Source organism: Chiloscyllium plagiosum, unplaced genomic scaffold (genome assembly GCF_037043375.1).
Source record: "Chiloscyllium plagiosum isolate Xiang-an unplaced genomic scaffold, Cpla_swu_hap1 HiC_scaffold_34, whole genome shotgun sequence".
Taxonomy (NCBI): Eukaryota; Metazoa; Chordata; class Chondrichthyes; order Orectolobiformes; family Hemiscylliidae; genus Chiloscyllium; species Chiloscyllium plagiosum.
This window is the reverse complement of record NW_028270172.1, coordinates 21169601-21190922: the sequence shown is the minus strand read 5'-3', so window position 1 is coordinate 21190922 and position 21322 is coordinate 21169601. Positions and strand designations below refer to the sequence as shown.

Genomic DNA, 21322 nt, shown 5'->3' with positions numbered 1-21322 from the left:
ACTTTTTGGTGATCTGATGCAATGCACAAATGGAAAACAGTGAACCTGTCTTTTTTTAAAAAAAAAAAATCAGTTCAGAGCCAACTATACGTGAGACTGAGCTGTAATCATACAGAACAGTGCTCTCCCAGGAATCTCCTTTTCAGGTGCAGTGTAAAGCTGCATCTGCTGTGTCTTGAGATTCCCATTTAAAACATGCAGGCTTCCTGATGGACAATGCAGTTTTGTTTTGCCTGGAGCAGTTTACTGTCCAAAAAACAATGGACCGGAATACAGATCCTATCGTTTACAAAGAAATCTAGATGTCGGCTGAAATACTGAGGAGGCTAAAATGAAAGGGGTGCGTGTATTTTTCTCTGTAGTGCAGTGCTTTCCAATTGCAGCCTTTCCAAATGGCATTGAATAATCTGCTGGCTGGCAACCAGATTTGTACAACTTCAACCCCTCTGCTTCTCCATCGATCCATACAGAGGTGTGTGTGTGTGTGTTTCATAAGAAGTAAATCTGCAGAGGTTTAGAAACTTGCATCCAAAATCACAGCAAGATCTAACCAGCAGCATATGACCTTAATGTTCCATGTCGTGCTGTATGCATGCTTATTTTCAAGCTGTTTACCGTGCCAGGCACAGCCTTGGCATTTCCGTTCCTTGTGTGCGAGACCGGCACTTGCCAAACAGGTGGGTGTTCTGACACTGTTTACGTGCACCATACAGAAGGCAAACCCAGCTCTTTACGGGACACCATTGTGAGATTTGATGAGTTATTTATTGTTTCAAACAAATCAAGTTGTCAGCAACTGACAGATTTAGGCTTTATAATTGTCCTTTGCATATTTAAACGGTTCAGGAATTTATTCCCTTTGAAGATAACTGCCCTTTTTTTTAAAATTGTTTTAAGTGCCTCTCATGGAAAGACATATTTTACATAAGTTCCCTTGGAGCATAGGGCAGTCGGTCTGTCTGGGCCTGTTAGGCCAAGAGTCGACTGCAAGATGAGCCAAACCTGTGATTAAGATAAGACATCTGTTCCTTTTGTTCGACACAATTGAAAATATTACTAGAGTTTATCGATATCTATCAAAGTGATTTGCGTGACATGTTACATGGAGCTGCTACCAAATCTGAATCACAACACTTGGGGACTAGTTTGGGAAGATCTAAAATGAGGAACAATGGCTTGATGTCTTCCGTTCTTTTCAAACTCTTAACTGAATGATTTAAGTTAAGAGTTTGAGCAGTGTTGCACATTTTTCTTTGCTGTAGCTGTTGGATAGAACCATGTCTACTGAGTGTGAGGGTACAGTTAAAGGGGCTATTGAGGTGGGGTAGTCAAGGGGCGGTGTAAATATGAGTCAAAGTCAGGGGCTTCGAGGATAATTTTGGAAGACCATGTTCTGCCATCTGATGTACAGGCCAGGAATTATTAATTTGTAAACATAGTGGCAATGGTCTGCAATGTGGAACTTCTCAACCAACAAGGTGGAATCTCACAGATGACAACTCCTTTTCTACAATACCTTGCACCAGATTGCATTATCCATTTGTTTCATGGTGGTATAGAACAGCTGCGGCCATGGGCCATGTGAAAGGTTTTCTGAAATTTGTATTACGTGGATGGGGCAGTTAAATGAATCAATGAGCCATCCCTCAGAAACATTAAAGCTAAAAGTGCCCCTTTCCTTGGCTGGATGCTTGCACTTAAACATATCCTTGCACTGTTGCTAAGATATAAAGCATGTATGGTTAATGAAACATTATTTTTACTTGAACAATGTGACACCTTATCAATATCCACACAAATAAATCTCAAAATCCTTCCAGCAGAAAACACCAGAAGCAACAGGTGTGTACTTTTACATGCCCGTGCCAAACTCTACAATGATGCTAGTTGGTTGGAAAAGCCACCCATCCCTCGTTGCTGACCTTTCCATCTCCCACCTCATGATCTCCAAGTTGCACACAAACTGGGGTGTTCCACAAGCTGAGTTATACAATCGCTATGTTGTTTACCTTGTATGATTTGGTCACAAACAACTACTACTTGAGTACTTGTTTTGTCAGATTGGCTTGATCTTGTGCTGAGGATATCCTGCTTTGAATGAAGTTGTATTGTGCTGTCAGGCATACACAGGTGGTCTGTAAGAATTATGGGTAACATCTGACTTGTGTCAGCAAGCCCCAGGAAGAGTGCTCAGGATCAGAGTGCACTGCTGTCTAAGTATGAGGCTGAGCAGCAGTGGAATTTGAAAGAAGTACAGAGATTTGTGAAAACATATCTATTGCATTGGGTACTGTAAATATGGGTGAATGGACAAGTTAGAGGGCCATAGTTTCTTATGAATTAGCAGCTCTGGGTACTGCCAGTGCTTTTGTTAATTATCATTGTCCCATATGTTTCCAGTACATGATAAGGAGGACATGAATAGCCAGATTGTAACATTTTTGGGATGTGTCATTCTATAATTAGGGAGATCTGTGCAAATTTCAGATTATCATTCCATGGAATGCTGGTGTTGCTGGCTCGCTCAACATCTAATGCCCATCCCCTAAGTGTCCTATAGATCGTGGTGAGATGGGTGCAGCACAGCACTGCTAGGGAGATTCCCAGGATTTTGAACCCACATAAGTGGATGAATGACGATTGTACTTCCAAACTGGGATGGTGTGTGTGGCTTAGAGGAGAATTGCAAATGGTGGTGTTCCCATGCTTCTGCTACTTTTTGTTCTTGTTGGTGGCTGAGGGCAGTGGTTTAGAAGGTGCTGTTGAAGGAGCCTTGGTGAGTTGTAGTACACCTTTTGATTGGTCCATACTGTTACAGCTGTGGGACAGTGATGGAGGGGTTGAATGTGGTGCCAGTCAAGTGGCCTGCTTTATCCTGGATCCTGTCAAGCTGCTTGAGTGTTGATGGAATCTCATTTGACATGCCAATTGGGGAATATTCCATTATATTCCTGACTTGTGCCTTTGGTAACATATGGGCATTGGCAAGTGGGAAGAGAATTCCCAACAGAATACAACATCTGAACTCCTCTTGTAGCGACAGTGTTGATTATGGGTAGTCCAGGTTAGTTTGTAATCAGTGTCCACCATCCATACAGTGATACTACAACCTCGTCGATGATGATTAGACTCCATTTTGGCTAAGCTTCATTGAACGGATTTATTTTTAGACCTATGCAGAGCCTTTTGGGTGTTTCAATTCACAAGGTCCAAACTAATGTGACAACATGTGCTTCTTGCGTACATGTAATTTGAAGCTGTAGACAATGCTGGTGGAGGCTTCAACTTTTGTTGCAATACATGGTAGACTCTGAGTGTCTGTCCCTCTTACCTATTATTGGTACATCCTGGAAAGATTAATAAGCGGATACACTACCTAGTTTGGTCACATGATGAACACTGCTTCCTGGGCCATTAATCCTGGAGTTGGATGTGAACCTATAGCCTCTAGCTTAGAGATTGGGACACCATCCACTATACAAAAGGACCTTCCAGACAATGTATACTGTCTTAAATGTTGTCACTAGGCATTGAACCTTGTGTGACCATTTTTGGAGATGCCAACTCTCTAAAATTATAATGTCTCCAGAATTAATTGATTTTGTAAAGATCTCATGAGACTCTTGCAAGTATGTCAGTAATAAAGCACTATGGGCATTTTCTCTGGCTATTCTCCATGGGTGAGCACACTCAGATGGCACAGTTGCTATGGGCCTGGGCTTTGATGTGGGTCTGTAATTTGCACACCTTTTAATAAATAATATGGTTTTGGAGTGCAGAGACAATTTGATTAAGCATTGGGATGTGATGAAGCAAAGGTCTCCTGGGTCTGTTCATAGTGGAGGGCATTTGAGATGTCTTTCCACTGTTGAGTGCTGAATGAGAGTATGTGAAATAGAGCTGTATCTAATATGGGCAGAAGTCTCTATGGCATCTTATGATGCTGAATAGCGAGGCCCCCGCTCAAATGAACAGGCACCCAATTAAAAACTTGGTAAAGGAATTTTTCTCCCATCTAAAGACCAGTTAGATCTGTGCAACAGCATGTTCAGTGAGCGATCCTATTACCCTGAAAGACTGGCCCCAGTTTAAACTGTTTGTAGAATCATAAAATCCCCACACTGTGGAACCAGGCCATTTGGACAATCAATTCCACACCAATCCTCTGAAGACCATCCCACCCAGACCCACACCCCACTGCCCCATCCCTGTAACCCTGCATTTCCCATGGCTAGCCTACCTAACCTGCACATCCCTGGACACTGGACAATTTAGTATGGCCAATCCACCTAACCTGCACATCCCTGTACTGTGGGAGGGAACTGGAGCAAAAAGAGGCAAGACACTGGGAGAATGTCTGTCTGGAGTTTGCACAGTTGCCTGAAGGTGGAATTGAACCCAGGTCCCTGGCACTGAGAATCAGCAATGCTAACTGCTGAGCCAACATGCTGGCCCATGCTGAGTCAGTTTTAATAGCGGTAATTGCTTTTTCCAATTCCAGTTGCCCCTTTGTAACCTGCAGAACCTAAACCCAAAAGGGCCCTTTTCAAGAGAGGAACTGAATGTTTTATGTTGAGCCTGTGGAGGCAACTTCTACAGTGTTTTTTTTGTGTGGCATTTTCAAGCTGGTGCCTGTGAACTAGCCCAACGCTGCGGGAGCTTCAGCAATGGGTTTTTAAAAAAAATATATCATTCATGGGAAGTTAGTTCTGCTGGCTTGGCCACAGTTTACTGCCCATTCCCAATCACCCTGGAGCAGTTAAGAGTCTGTGACATTACTGTGGATCTGGAGTCTCTTGTACACCAGATCAGGGCTGGTTTCCTTCCCTAAAAGATATCAGCGATGTTAGGAGGCGTTAGTGGGCCAGGTGTATGTGTGTGTTTTTTGTTTTGGCAGCTTATTATCCCAGCTTTGTCTTGAACTCCAGTTTTACCATCTGCCATGGTAGGATTCAAATTCTTATCCCCAGATCATTAGCCTGCAGTTGTGGATTACTAACTGAGTGACATTACCAACACTTCACCTATATACATATATCTGAATTCCTGTGGAGGTTGGTGGATTGTATTCAAAAACTGGGATGCTGCACAATTTCACAGTTGCTGAGAGGGTTTACGAACTGAAATGGGTCTTCCAAAATTTCTTTTTCCAACTTCTGATACTGGTCCTGGGGTATATTTGGCTATGATTACTGAAGTGTTTTGCTTTGGTTAGTGGGTGGTTGCAGTTTACCTACTCGTTCGGAGGTGTCTTTTTGGGTCTGATGGGAGCTCCCTCAAATTTAATATTAAATGCTACAGTTTGCTGCCCAATAGCAAGAGGCAAATGATTAACTGAAGCCTGCTCACAACAGTTTGTGGCAGACAGACTGAACGCAAAGGTTATATCGCCCTCTGGAATTTTGAAAAGTAACTGCAGGAGGGGGGGGATGCCTGGTTGTTGCAGTCAACTGCTTTAAACCTTGAGGGTTGCAAAACCAAGCGCCTGTGCAAATAGGTGTGAAGCAGAATAAGAATAGGGACATTGTGCGAATCTCCTACAAAGCGATTCCCCAATCCAGAATCAAAGCGCAGAAGGGATGAATCTATATGAGATCATGGCAATTGCCTCGATGTTCTTGACCTTCACATTTTTATTGCCTTAATTATGACGTAGTTAAATGATAGATTCTTGTTAATTTGGATTCATTTTTTTGGAAGCCATCTAAGCAGTTTGGAAATGTTTTTTCATGGCCTGTGCAGAAAAAAAAAGTTACTTGGATCTTTACCATGCAAGCAGCTCTGACAGTCATTGAGGCCAGAAAGAGCTGGAATTTGGAAATCTAAGATCTTCAGGAGACAGAATAAATGTGATGAAATGTAACAATATGTTTGCCCCCTGACACCACATGCTATTCTGATTCTGAGCTTTGCCGATATCCTTTCAATGTCACTGGATCTAAATCCTGGAACTCTTGACAATACTGAGTCTCCCTACACCACGTAGACTGCAGTGCTTCAAAATAGTGGCTTACGAGGATAATTGGGGATGGAGCAGTAAATGTTGGCCTAGCCAGCAACTATCCACATCCTTTAAAAGTATATATTTTTAAAAACCTGACCGAGTTTGTGGGTAGACTCTTTTGTTGCATTTATTTTGTCAAGAAATTAGTAGTCATTTCTAGGCTTAATCTGAAAATGGAATATAGTCTGATGAGAGTTTGCATCTTTAAACAGACCAGTCATATGTTCAGAAACTTAATGTGTTCCATTACAGGGACCATTTTAACTCTCTCAGCGAATTAAATGGAGGAAGGCCAAGTTTGGCAGCAAACTGTCTTATTCTCTGCAACCTGGAGAGGGCAGTAGGTTTTGACGTGTCCATTTTAACAATCTGACCACTGGATATCCTGGACAGGGTTAAACTTTAGACCTTGTTGTCATTGCCAACATTCGTCAGCATCCTTGTTAATTGAAGGTTTAATTCCCCACTTGGTTAATCACAAAAGGTTAGCAAAGTATCATGTTTGAATTTCCACTCTAAATAGCAGCCTCTCCAACGTGTTAAATTTCCCCTAAATTTTAAATGGTGTAGCCCTGTTCTCAGAATATTATTCAGTAACAGTTATTGAAAAGTAATTGTTTTATTCCTTTTTTCCAAATTAATTGGGAATTCTTTTTTTTTGAGGCTATGAAATAGCTGTAGGAACTTAAAGGATTCTTAAGGTGGATTGGCCCTTCACATGCCTGTCTCCCAAGTTAAATGGTGATTGACCTAAACCCTGGCTTTGAATTTGCTATTATCTGCCATTAGATTGAGCTCCCTCTGTTATGGTGAATGCAGGACTGGGAAAGATGGTTGTTCAGGGTGATGAGAGCAGATAAAAATGCTCCTTAGCCATTAAGATAAGAGCTGGGTAGCTAATTTCTATTTCAGTTGGCTAGTCTGCCTGAGGACCTCCAAAATCTCAATGTTTCTTCTTCAAAGTTGAGGTTTGAATTGAAAGTTTAGCCTTTTCTTTGAAGGGTCCTGGTTGTTTCCATGCTCTCTTCAATGAGCATGTTTTGCACTCACTGTAACAGGTGCAGAAGCATTTGGACTTAATGTTTTACAGTTATTGGCTTAATGTTTTTGAATTATGTAACACCAAGCCACGTGGGATGTTAGGCCACATGACCTAAAGCCTTGCCAAAGGGGTAGATTGAAAGGAGTATTTAAAAGGGGAGAGGGGTAAAAAGGCAGAAGTTTTTAGTGAGGGGATTAAAGAACTTGGGAGCTGGTAAGGTGATTGGTCCAACTAGGCCACTAATGTGGGAGTCATTTTTAATCAAGGATACATGGGATGCCAGCATTGAAGAAGTGCAGAGATCACAAACAGCTGGGAATCAGTTACAGAACTTTGGAAGGGTGAGGCTATGGTTGGTATTGAAAAGTATGGTGAGAATTTTAAATTAAGGTATTACCAGAAAGGGTGCCAATGTTGGAGACAGAAATGATGTGTTAGAGGAAACTGGTATGCTAGAGTACAGCGTCAGATCAGCTGAACATATGTTGGAATTGGAGGTTGGCCAGAACACCATTGGAGACAGCAAAGCATTCAGTGGGTGCTTCCTCAGTTGAGACCGTGGCAGAGGCTGGCACTTCGTGTTTCAGCAGCAGGCAGCCTCACTCGTGTTGCAGATTGGCAGAAGGTTATTTTGATATCAAACGGAACACTGAAGCTGTGCACATTTTGGTTCGGCATTTTCGGTTGCCAGGAAGAAAGATGGAGTTTGGAGGGAAGGGAATGAACAATGGAATTGCATTTCCCAATATTTAGCTGGAAAGAAAATTCTGCTCATTCAGTAAAAGGTGGGTGAGAATTTTGAGAAAACTGGTGGGTTAAGGGGTAGTGGTGTGGTTCTGTTAAGTCCTTAACATTTGCGATGTAAAAACAAGGACTGCAGATGCTGGAAACCAGAGTCTAGACTAGAGTGGTGCTGGAAAAGCACAGCAGGTCAGGCAGCATCTGAGGAGCAGGAAGATCGACGTTTCGGGCAAAAGCCCTTCATCAGGAATAGAGCTATTCCTGATGAAGGGCTTTTGCCCGAAATGTCTATTTTCCTGCTCCTTGGATGCTGCCTGACCTGCTGTGCTTTTTCAGCACCACTCTAGTCTAAACCCTTAACACTTGCTGTCAGGCAGCTCGGTTCGCAATAAATGCCAGCTATAGCCACATACTGAGACTGAATAGTTCAAAAACTTGGATTCATACTTCATGTGAGACTGGATTTCAGAGAAATTCTGAACCAGCCTTATAGCGCTTGTGGCAAGGACCACAGTACAACCTCTGTGCAATCTTCCTTTGAAATCCCTGGGCACTTTCAAGCTACCTGCAATTAATTTTGATGTTTAGACAAGACTGATGCAGCCTAAACGTTTAAAGTTTAACTTCTGGGAGGAATTAAAGTGTGAGCAAGAGTGTGCAGAGTGCTGCAGTACAGAAGGATTGAAGTTCCAGTGTAATGGGGCTCTGTCTTGGGACAGTGCATGCTGTGGCTACCAGGTTTAATTTAAACGTGTCCAAGGTATTGTTGAAAACTGGTGAAATCAGCACGTATCTCTTTGTCAGATGACTTTTGATGTGTGGATCTGAGTGGATTGCAAATCATAGCCATTTTGGTATCTTCAATTCTGCAATCAAATATTGTTAAAGCCTGTTTAAGTATATTCGTGATGAATTGCACATGGGGTTTAATATGAACTGAGACAGATTGGTGGAACAACTGTTTATTACCTAAACTAAATTAGTATTAATACTTTGAATCAAGGACTGTAATTTTGCTCAATGTGACTCCAAAGAATTTAAAATTTTTTAATGTAGGTTTGATGAGTAGATTTGGATAAATATAGACCCCAAAACTATTCGGCTAAACTTTGTGGTGCTGCTCATCGTGCCACTTTGCAAGTGATGCTAACGTTTAACATTTTCCTTTCACTCTTCTAACAATGTGTTGCAAAGTTGGGTAAGCAGTTTCTCCCTGTCACCAGGGTTGTCAACCTCCTGAAGCTCTGTTGTGATCGAAGGCTAGTGAGATTGGAATGCAGATCAACAGTTGTTTCATCCGTTGGCCTTGTGTGCCCTTCTCAGTGGCTGAAGTTATGGCCATAACCACTGGAGGAGATCAGTGAAAGATCACACTGCAGGGCAATGGAAGAAATAACTTCCATACATCCAGAGGCCACTGGATTTCTTAGCAGATTTGTGTGGGAACTGAGTTAACTACAGTTATTTCAACAAAGTATATACCAAAATACAATGTCTGCATAAGTGTGTGTACATTACATCTGTGATAAAAATAATCTCTAAAGAGATTTATGTAATATAGATGAATCATAAACCACCTAAACAACAGAGTTATTTATGTGGCAAATATCTTTCAGAAGTTAAGATTCCCAAAGAGCTGTTTGTGTATCCAATTTGCTCAAGGCAACCCTAGTGACTAGGGCAGTACACTGCCCAATGTCTATCAGTAGCCTACATAGCTGGTCTTAGACATGGGTGATACAAAGGCCAGAGAAGTCAGGCTGATCAGAAAGCAAATTGAAGGATTTTCAAATCTCTACCAGAAATATCGGATTTGAACCTAGCTTTGAGTTCATATTGTTTCCATGGTTTGAAAAAAAGCATTTAATTTGAAATGATTGCTTATCAGTAATCCAAGGACAGTTTCAAAACAGGCCAAGAGATACCGAGGTAACTAGTGAAGATAACCACCATATATAGGAGCAGAATTAAGCCTTTTAGCCATTTGAATGCTCCATTCAATCGTGACTGATGTTTCTCAACCCCATTCTACTGCCTTCTCCCTGTAATCCTTGATCCCTTTACCTAAATATGTGACACTCAATGACTATGCCTCCACAGCTCGCTGCAGCAATAGGCTCGACAGATTCACCACCTTCTGGCTGAAGAAATCCCCCCCCCCCATCTCCATTCTAAAGGGTCATCTCTTTTCTCTGAGGCTATGCCCTTGGGTCCTAGTTTCTCCTGCTAGTGGAAGCAACTAGGAGAAAGTGTGGTCTGCAGATGCTGGAGATCAGAGTCAAGAGTGTGTTGCTGGAAAAGCACAACAGGTTAGGCAGCATCTGAGGAGCAGGAGAATCGACTTTTCATCAGGAAGGGCTCCAGCCCGAAATGTTGATTCTCGTGCTTCTCTGATGCTGCCTGACCTGCTGTGCTTTTCTAGCAACACTCTTGCTACGAGTGGAAGCATCTTCTCCATATCCACTGTATCCAAGTCTCTCTGTCTTCTCTAAGTTTCAATGGGTTCCCCCTCATCCTTCAAAACTCCACTGGATACATGCCCAGAGTCCTGAACCACTCCTCCTATATCAGGCCTTCATCCCTGCGATCATTCTTGTAAACGTCGTGTAGAATGCCAAAGAGACTTTCAGTGCAGGTTCATAGTTCCTTGAAAGTAGAGTCACAGGTAGATAGGATTAGTGAAGAAGGCGTTTGGTATGCTTTCCTTTTATTGGCCAGAGCATTGAATATAGGAGTTGGGAGGTCATGTTGCAGCTGTACAGGGCATTGATTAGGTCACTTTTGGAATATTGTCTGTTGTTCTGGCTGCCTCCTTATGTTGTGAAGGCTGTTGTGAAACTTGAAAGGGTTCAGGAGGATGTTGCCAGGTGAAGGGTTTGAGCTGTAGGGAGAGGCTGAATAGGCTGGGGCTGTTTTCCCTGGAGCATTGAAGGCTGAAAGGTGACCTTATAGAGTTTTATAAAATCATGAGGGGTATGGATAGGATAAATAGACAAGGTCTTTTCCCTGGGGTGGGGGAGTCCAGAACTAGAGGGCATAGGTTTAGGGTGAGAGGGGAAAGATATAAAAGAGACCTACGGGGCAGCATTTTCACATAGAGGGTGTTGCGTGTATGGAATGAGCTGTCAGAGGAAGTGTTGGAGGCTTGTACAATTGCAACATTTAAAAGATATCTGGATGGGTATAGGAATAGGAAGGGTTTGGAGGGATATGGGCTGGGTGCTGGCAGGTGGGACTAGATTGGGTTGGGATATCTAGCTGGCATGGACAGGTTGGACCTAAGGGTCTGTTTCTCTGCTGTACATCTGACTCTCAAAGCAGGACATCCTTTCTTTGGTACAGTGCCCAAAGTAACACAATACTCCCAGATGCAGTCTGACCAGAGCCTTATCCAGCTTCAATAGTACATCTTTGCTGTTGTATTCCAGCCCTCTTGAAATGGAAGCTAACATTGCATTTACCTTGTTAAGGTTAAAACAATCCTGAACTCGGACCTCCAAGCCCCTTTATGCTTCAGATTTCTGAACCCTTTCCCCATATAGAAAATAGTCGAAGCCTCTATTCTTCCTCCCAATTTGTGTAACCTCCCACTTTCCCACACTCCCGTGGAAAATGTCCCAGTCTAACCAGTCTTTCTTTATAACTCAAACCTTCCATACCTGGCAACATACTGGTAAATCTCTTCTGAACCCTCTCCGGGTTAATAATCTTACTGCAGCAGGGTGATCAGAACTGGACGCAATATTCCAAAAAATGGCTTCACTAGTGTCCAGTACAACCTCAACATGACGTCTCAACTCCTATACTCGAAAGACTGAACAATGATGGCAAGTGTGTTAAACACCTTTTTAACCATTCTGTCTATATGTGATGCAAACTTCAAAGAACTATGTACCTGAATCCCTAGATCTCTGTCTTTTAGCAGTGCAAGGTATTTGCAAGACTGTATCTGGGATATTGTTCAGTTTTGGTTTCCTTACACAGTGAGGGATGTACTTGCTTGTATGGTTCAGGAATGTTCCCAAGGGTTGAATCTTGGGAAGAATGGTTGATCATATGAGGGAATTGGATCGTGCAGTTTAGGCTTGTCTTCACTGGAGCTGAAATGAACGTTGGAGGGAGGTGAGGCTGGTTATCCAACTGATCATGTAATATAATTTTAATGGGAATTGAAAAGATAGATTCTGAAACTATTTCTCCTCTTGGGAATTTATTGGATTCGAAGGCAGAGTTACAAAATGAATGATTTTATAATTATGATGGATAAGGAGAAAGTTATGATGGAATATAACTTGAGAGTTCCTGTTATTGATTGCAGATCATTTATGATTAGTGTAAACACCGTTCGCTCTGCAGATCATTGCCAAATTGCAATATTAGTTCTAAAAGCAAATTAAAACCAATTGAAAATGGGAGTTGTATTTTGTTTAAGAAATGATTTGGGCACTGGGTTGATTATAAAGCCTCTGTGGAATCCGTGGGCTGGGGTAATGGTTTACAGCCGTTGTTTCCACTCTGTTCTGAACCGTCACTGGGCCCTTCACTAGGTTTATTGTTTGTGACTGTTCCTGAGAGCTCATGACTTCCATGACTCACCCCCCCACCCCCCCCCCCCCCCCCACCCCCGCCTCCCCTCTCACCTCAAACTGTCAGCACTTGATGAGATGCTGTCATTTTACTTCTGGAGAAGTGAGACTTGTACTAACAAGGATTTTTAAAGAAAGTTTCTGTAAGATGTGTTTTGTGTTTGTATACTGTACAGATATTGAGTTTAAAATTCTGGGTAGTTGGTCATAACCTGCATTCAACATTGGAAGTTGCTCCATGAACTGGAATTGTTGCACAGATAAATGTGCGATGCTGTAAGTTTCCGTAAAAGACAAGGGCAGCATCTCTGACCCCAACTGCATGAGAGGAGAAAAGATATAGATAGGAATGTAGTCTAGAAATAGGAGAGAGTGGCTAGAATATTGAATGCTGAATTGATGCTCTGTTGCGATGTTGTTCTAGTTTATTAGACCATAAGGTTAAGCCTAAAGCATTGCATGGTGATTTTCAACAAAAGACATGTTAAAACAGGATATAAGTGGGATACACTATAAACACAGCAATAATTATTAATTCAATAAGTAATGCCTCTGTTTAGATTCACCAAGGTCTTCTGTACAAAACAGATTTTTTTTCACTTGTTTTTAAGGTCTGAAATTGTATCTCTGTTTTAATGAAACAGTGCATTCCTCCAATTCAACCCTCTTAGACACAAGCACATAACCACTCCACTACTGATGGTCATGCAGAATCCCGGTGATTGGAAATCCTTCCCTAAACCCCTCAGCCTCGTAGGAGCAAAGAGGCATTCCTTAAACCCTATCTCTGAGCAAAGGTTTGGCCATCTGTGCTATTATCTCCCAGTGTGATTTGGTTTTTGTTTTTGTTTCATAATGTGCTTGTGAAGCACTTGGGTTAATTGACCATTGAATCCCTTTAGTGCAGAAAGAGGCCATTCAACCCATTGAGTCTACACTGACCCTCTACAGTGCATCGCACCTAGACTTGCCCCCATCCCATCCCCATAACTCCATGTGGGGATTTTACCTTGATGAATCCACTTAATCTAAACATCCTTGGACACTGTGGGCCATTTAGCATGGTCAATCCTCCTAACCCGCCCATTGTTGTACTGTGGGAGGAAACTGGAACACCTAGAAGAAGTCCACTCCAATATGGGGAGAGCATGCAAACCCAGGACTGGAATCGAACCCAGGTCACTGGTGCTGATAATCACTGTAAGGGCACTACGTGCCAGTCGTTATTGTGTAAAAATCTCCTCCCCTTTTGCTAGCTCTTGGGGTACTTTGAGAAATAAAATAATTGGCACACTCAACTCCATATTTAGAAGGGATGATTGTGTTGGCCATAATTTGGCATTAATTAGCAAGGTTATCAATAGACACCCTTAGAATAAATGAAATAGAAGCTCGATTCATGGTCACTTTTGGAAATGTGGACTAGTGTTCAAAATACAAAGTGTAGTGCTAATGTAGAGGGCATTCTCCTTCTAAGATGCGAATTTGATTTTGCTGCTGTTGCTATTATTGTTTGTTTCTTTTCATTCATTCATTTCCATTTGTTAATTCCCCATATACAAAATAGAATACAGAAATATTTCTGTTGCTGTCTGTACAATTCAATCATAAGTATCTTCCTAACGTATTAACCCTTGGAACTGTGCTTTAATCCCATTAGGATGACAAGGATTTGGTTCATGAGTTTGTCGTTGCTGAGGGTTTGACATGTTTGATAAAAGTAGGAGCAGAAGCAGACCAGAACTACCAGAATTACATCCTGAGAGGTAAGCAATGCATTCTCTCCTGTCTCGGTGCTTTCCAAAAAGAACACACGGTTTATTTCTTTTTACTGTGCAACAGAGCGTGTACAGACCTCACTGTCTGGTGGCTTCAATTAACACAGTTTGAGCAAGGTTTGGAATGAGGCATCTGTGGTTAGAGTTGAGCTATTAGGTATGGTAGTCTCTCTCTGTAGCCAGCCTAGTTAATAGAAGCTTTGCAGTTTTTCACTGGCTACCTCTACATAGGTTGTATAAGAGGAATATTTAAGACTGACCTGAGCTGCAATGGCTTTGCTACAGAAAGGTTTCCATCTATCACGTCCTGTTCCAACAGGAAGAGCATCTGTCTTGGACACTGGAATGATAAAATGTTATTCCACAAAATTATTTCAGTTTTGATCTTGGGGCTGTCATGAATGTCCATCCATCAGAATTTTATACTGATGTTAACCAATACAAAGCATTGTTATGATTAGAGCAGCAATGTCCCATATTGTACATCTATCTTGTACTGAATCTCTTGTGATGACATACAAATCTCTTTGAAGTTGAACAACACAAATTATATTGTGTACTGCAGGGATGAACCTGGAGGTTATTTGATACTTTGCGATTTTCTGTAGGAGAATCTTAACCTTCAACATGGCAGATGGACATCCACATGTTAAAAAATCTCAGCATCGGTTTTGAAATCCACACACTGTCTCATTTCCAAATCCCTCCATGGATTCCCCACCTCATCTCTCTCTAACCTCCTCCAATAAAAGGCCTTTGAAATTTCATCATTCTTAAAATTTTGGTCTTGTTGGGATCCTAGGCTGTGATTGGTGCACTAGTGTAATTTTTGTCGTTAGCTGTTTTCCTTCTGTATATGTCTTGGATGCTCCACTTTTCTTAAGATGTGCCTTGAAAGTTACCTTTCAGACACAGTTTATGGTCACTTGTTCTGATATCTCCTGGAGCTCAATACCAAAGGTTGGTACCACGTTTTAGAGTCTTAGTCATACAGCATGGAAACAGACCCTATGGTCCAACTCGTCCATGCTGATCAAGTTTCCCAAGCTAATCTAGTCCTACTTGCCTGTGTTTGACCCACATCTCTTTAAATCTTTCCTATTCAAGTACCTGGCCAAATATCTTTCAAACGTTTTAACTGTATCTGCATCTACCATTTTCCTCTGACAGTTCATTCCATGTACAATCCACCCTCTGTGAAGAAGTTACCCCTCAGGTCCCTTCTATCTTTCTTAACACTTTTTTAAAACATATTGCTTTATTTTAGGCTCCATGCAAACGGAAGTTATTGTGTTGATTTTATACACTGCTCGTGCCTGTGTTGTGACTGCTCTCCCCCTCTATAGCTTTCTTCTATCTCTTACTGCTTTGGTTTAAGTCTGAGAAGATTGTGGAGGGTGAAGCAGGGTCAAGCTGTAGAACGAATGAGCTCTTGCAGGCATTAAATGAGTGATGAGTTGTAACAGTGTGGTGTGTGGGCTACATTTGAAGGGAAAAAGCCGACCAAAAGATCCGCATTGTGTGCTGCCAATTGTATGATTTATCCTTGTTCCAGAGTTTTTTTATTTATATTCGGTCTGCAATGCCTCTGGTTATTATTTGTTTTATCGGCTCTGTGGCTGGAAAAGCGTTGTGTTCGTCTGAAGTAAGTCTTTGCTCCTGGAATGCTGACATTAATATAAGTTACTAGATGCCTGTCAGAGCTTCAAGGAAGGACATCTAGAGATTATGATGCTATCCTGAGCCATTCTGAACAATAACAGAGCTACAAGATTGGATAACTCTTGGAGATCAGTTCCTGGAAATTTGTGACAAATGTATGGACTGCTGTTCTGTGGGAAAGTTGTTGTGATGGAAATTATTTTCCTTCTCTTCAATCCACAGATTCGATTTAAGTGCTGACCATAAAGTGAATTACATTTTCTTGTTGACCTTCCTGTATTGTTAGGATATTCTGTCGTTTTAGTTACTAAGCAGGGTAGGGTTACTGGCATACCCTCCCTTCCACTACCCTCACGTTTTCCCCCTGTATTATAATGAGCAGTTAAACTGTGATATGAAATGTATAAAGCCATCCCATCCTTCCTCTCCGGGTTAAGGAAAGAAGGCCAATTGGCATTCCACAGCACCCGCTGTGTTCTTGAGGTTAGTATCTTAGTTTTTAAAAAGTTATCCTTTTTCTCGTTGCATTCTTGTCATATATTCCATGGTGGAATTTGATACCCAACCCTATGGTGGGGTGGGGCCTATTTAATTGGAGAGATGTGGACCCCAGTGCCTTCCATAATTTCTCTCAAGCCAGTGGCTGGAAGGACCCTGGATGGTTTTCCTACCTTGCCACCAACTGAGGCTCGGATGTGGGCACCCAGTTAAGAGGTTCCAGTGACTCCTGGTATTGACCCAGTGGAGGATGTGACCTATCAATGCAGGAAGCCTGAAAAGTATAAATCCTGTCGGGGTTTCCCTTGCTCAAAGGCACTTCCTGTCCAATCCAAGGAGCCAGCAGCGGGAAGGGGTAGGTCTGCTAAAAGCCACTTCCTGCTTTTGCTAATGACACTACTTCTCCTCCTCTTCCCCCCCACACTTTTTCCACTAGCACTTCTTCTCCTCCTCCTCCCACCACACTCCAAAAACCCATCACTCCACTCATACCATCACTTCCCTCTAACTGACTCTTTGTAGCTGGATGTCGGTTTGCTCGCTGAGCTGGAAGGTTCATTTTCAGATGTTTCATCACCATACTAGATAACACCTTCGTCCAGAGGTTCACTGAAGGTGTTACCTAATATGATGACGAAATGTCTGAAAATGAACCTTCCAGCTCAGCTAGCAAACAGGCATCCAGAACCTCAATCTGAGCTACAAATCTTCTCAAAACTCGCTGACTCTCTGTAGATCTGTTGATTAGCCCCTCACCTTGGCATCCTTGATTCTGGGAGAGACTTCCCACTGCCCAGTTAAATGCCTATTTGGCATTCATTTTGGTGGGCCTTTCTGATAAGTGACATGGGGCTCTCGGCTGGCTCTCCAACACGCAGGCAAAACCCTCCATTGCCTTCAGTAAGTGTATGGCCTTTTCAGTGTTTGCTTGGTGTGCAGTATTCCTTCCTTTTAAAGGGCACAGTGAAGACCATGAGTTGATACTATGCTCTAACCAAGTTCTGGTGATCTGACTCTGAAATCATGGGTACCTGGCCATGCCTAACTACTCAAGTCCCTTGGAACTATGCATTAAAGCTATTCTTCATACCTGTGGCAAAATGCCCAATGATTTGTTTTTTGGGGCAGCACGGTGGCTCAGTGATTAGCACTGTTGCCTCACAGCACTAGGGACCCAGGTTTGATTCCAGCCTCAGGCGAATGTCTGTTAGGGCTTGCACATTCTCCCTGTGTCTGCGTGGGTTTCCTCCGGGTGCTCTGGTTTCCTCCCACAATCCAAAGATGTACAGGTTAGGTGAATCAGCCATGCTGAATTGCCATAGTGTTCAGGGATGTGTAGGTTAAGTGCGTTAGTCAGTGATAATGTAGATTAATAGAATATGTCTGGGTGGAATCCTCTTCGGAGGGACAGTGTGGACTTGTTGGGTCAAATGGCCTGTTCCACACTGTTGGGATTCTATGATCTCTGATAACCTGATTTATCTAATGTATGAAAGGAGATCTGTTCCAGTCTTTGATATTACTGACAAAAACATGATTCTAATATTCCAAATCTACTATTAACAACTTGATTAGTAAAACAAGTCAAGAAAAATACCATTTCAGTGACACTATCAGAGCTGCTGTTTTACCTGATGGTTTGCAACCGCATTGCCCCCACCCCACCACCCCCTGGCCAATTAATGATCTGTTCTGTTCCCCCAAGAACACTGGAAATGCAGCAGCATCCTAACCACACCTGGAGTGCAGAGGAGGGCAGAATTTCCCATACAGTTTTAAGTATGGGGGGTAACTAACATGTCACCCTCAGCTGATTTGATTGGCAACCTAGTTACAAACAGTTAACAGGCAATGGCAAGCAGCTCTCCTGATCACTGTTTTGGCATTAATGATCTGGTCACCAGAAGCTGCTAGCCAGTCAAAGGCTGGGGTCAAGCAAAGGCTGGGGTCAAGCAAAGACTGGAGTCAAAAGATTGGACCCAAAGGCAAGAGGGCTGCTTTCAGAGACCACCTCTTGCCTGCTATCCGGGCCTCCTATTATCCACAAATTGGGACAAATGCAGCCCACTCACCTACAGGTGGGCTGCAGTTACCAAGGTTTCCCAAGATGGAAGTTCTTCAGCTTGCTCGCCAGGTAAGGGGAGCTGGTGAGTTGAGGCTTATAAATGGCCATTAATTGCCTACTTAAGGGTCTTTCAATTGCTGCCAAGCCGGAATGTTGTACCTGGACCTTCCCATGATAACTGAAATGCAGTATCTGAGGCAACCACCTAGTGAGTCTGCGTTGCACCCCCTGCACTGCGATCACATCCTTCCCATAGTGTGGTAGCTGGAACTGCGCACACTACTCCAGCTGTCGGCCAATCAAACTTCTGTACAAATGCAGCATGACTTCCTGCTTTTATAATCTGTGCCATGACTGCCATGTATGCTGTCTTACCTACTTATTAATATGTCCTGCCACCTTCAGGCATCTGTGGACAAGCACCCCCAAGATCCCGGTATTCCTCTGAGCTTGCTAGTGTCTTTCCATTCATTGAGTATGCCCTTGGCTTGTTACTACCTGCAAAGTGCTTCACCTCACATGTATCAAGGTTAAATCCCATTGCCAACATCTGCCACCGTTAATCTGTTTACAACTTTTTCTATTCCCTTGTATCCTATCTACATGTTTCTGGGAAATACTGTTACTTTCAGTGTGGATCTTGAACTAAAAGATGCTGGGTTGAATTGAGTGTCTAGACTTCAGTTCGGCTTCTTGCAAGGCCAACTGTTACTTGTACTTGGAATTATATAATGAGCTTTTAAAGGAATTGGGTGGTATTTCCAACTGAGACATTCCACGAAATTCGAAGCAAATGTTTGATGCAGATGTCCGTTACCCTCAAGGTTGGGTATCTGCCCCTGTTAGCAAACCCCTTTTCTACCTAACTTACAAGAAAACTTAGTGCTAGTGATCAATTTAGAAGATTGATCCTTAGTTTCTTAAGTTATCTAATTTATCTGGTTTTGGGCATACTGGATCACATGTGTTGATTAAAAGGTCTCCCACAATTCCACAATTTGATCGGAGCCTTGCCCATTTGTTTTGTTCACATTTTCTGTCAGTAGCTCTTTTGTAGCCTCCCTTCTGTTTGCCCAATCTGTGTCCTCTTCTGTCAAATGCTGTACCATTTCAGTCCGTGTAGCATTGGTCAAACCTCTGGGTCACAAACCATCACCATCGTTTCCAAAATTTCTTTCCACCAGCTCCTTCATTATTTGTCACACCATTTTGTTAATTGGGTGTTCGATTTGTCTAACTTCTCTTACTCCCCTTCCCAATGTCGCATCCCATCTTAATGTTACTCCTGCCTGCAAGGCATAGGATTTCTTGGAGTTAGTAGAAAAAAAACATTCCTGTATATTTACATATGGCTTGGGAATATGGGTTAACAATCTGTAGGCACTACAAACATAATTTCAAAGGCTGAAAAGTGCTTTGGGACATCTAGTCATGAAGGGCACTTTATAAATAACACAAAAGCAGAAACTGCTGGAAAAGCTAGGTAGGTCTGGCAGCATCCGTGAAGAAAAATCGGAGTTAACATTACGGATCAAGTGACCCTTCTTTAGAACCCTTTCAGTTCTGAGGAACGGTCACTTGACTGGCAACGTTAACTCTGATTTCTTTTCACAGATGCTGCCAGACCTGTTGAGCTATTCCAGCAATTTCTGTTTTCATTTCTGATTTACAGCATCTGCAGTTCTTTCAGTTTTTACTTTTATAAATGAGTGTCTCCTTAAAATATGTCAAAAATAAAATGGTCTGGCACACAGGATATCAAAATACTGTAGAGGAATTTTATGTTGCTGGTGAACTACCTTGGATTAGTACAGTTTTACTGACCATCTGATGGTAGATGGCATGCTGAATACAAGAAATGTCCATGATCCCACAGAATAGTGGCCCAGCTTGCTGTACATTGCAGACTGCGCTTATTGCAACATTAATTGCAAGAAAGGGTTTGAGCTACTTTTGGGCATTTCTTTTTGTAAAAAAGGTCCAGAACTCTTCAAATGCTGCAAGTTTTACTTTAACCATTTACAAATTGGCAAATTGGAAAAACAGCAGTTGTTAGTCTGTCTCCATGACCACTGGAATATTGAGTGCAAATGTAGGTCCATTGTTTGTGGTTTTTCTTGCGATTTAGGTCAGTGTTACTAGTATGTAGGAAGATACAGATAATTAAGTGCCAAACACCCATGTTTCTTAGAATTTGCAGTTTAAAAATGCTTATTCTGTACAATTTCAAATAAATATTGGAAGGTTGTAACGATAACAGCCAAAATGAGAATTGTCCGGATGATAGATTGAGTAGACTGGGGCTCTGTCTGCTAAATTTACAAGATTTAAGAGCTAGTCTAATAAAAGACATAAAAATCCTTTTAAGACTCGACGAGTTAAATGGTGAGAAGACATTTCTCCTGTCCAGGATATCTAAATTAAGGGTCACAGCTTTAGAATAAGAATCATAGAATCCCTACATTGTGGGATCAGGCCATTTAGCCCACTGAGTCCACATTGACTTTCTGAAGAGCACCCCACCCAGACCAGCACTCTTACTCTATCCTGTAACCTTGCAATTCACGTAGCCAATTCATCTAACTTGCACATCCCTGGACACTATGGGTAATTTACCATGATCAATCCACTTAGCCTACACATCTTTGGAATATGGGAGGAAACTGGTGTATCTGGTGGAAACCCACTGAGACACCAGGAGAATGTGCGAACTCCACACAGTCACCCCAGTCCCTGGTGTTGAGGCCACAATGCTAACCACTGAGCCACAATGTCATTTACATTGGAGATACAGTCTGTTCTTATATAAGGTCATAGTCCTGTTCCTGTGCAATCCCACATTATGGGACCGGAATTGCATTATAGCCAATACAGGTAAGGAAAGCTCGCATTTTGCAAATAATAGTCTAAATTCTTCAATCACGTTTTAGCCAATTTATGTTGAAG

At 42.2% G+C, this 21322-nt stretch overlaps 1 protein-coding gene across 12 annotated transcripts in view; it reads left to right on the top strand.

Annotated features, from left to right (window-relative positions):
* Nucleotides 1-21322, top strand: part of fhod3b (formin homology 2 domain containing 3b) — a 598094-nt gene that overhangs the window by 277929 nt on the left and 298843 nt on the right. For all 12 annotated transcript variants that reach the window (XM_087978543.1, XM_043719366.2, XM_087978542.1 and 9 more), the window contains exon 5: nt 14034-14139. In XM_087978543.1, the coding sequence (XP_087834669.1) occupies nt 14034-14139 (106 nt within the window). The remainder of the gene's footprint in view (nt 1-14033; nt 14140-21322) is intronic.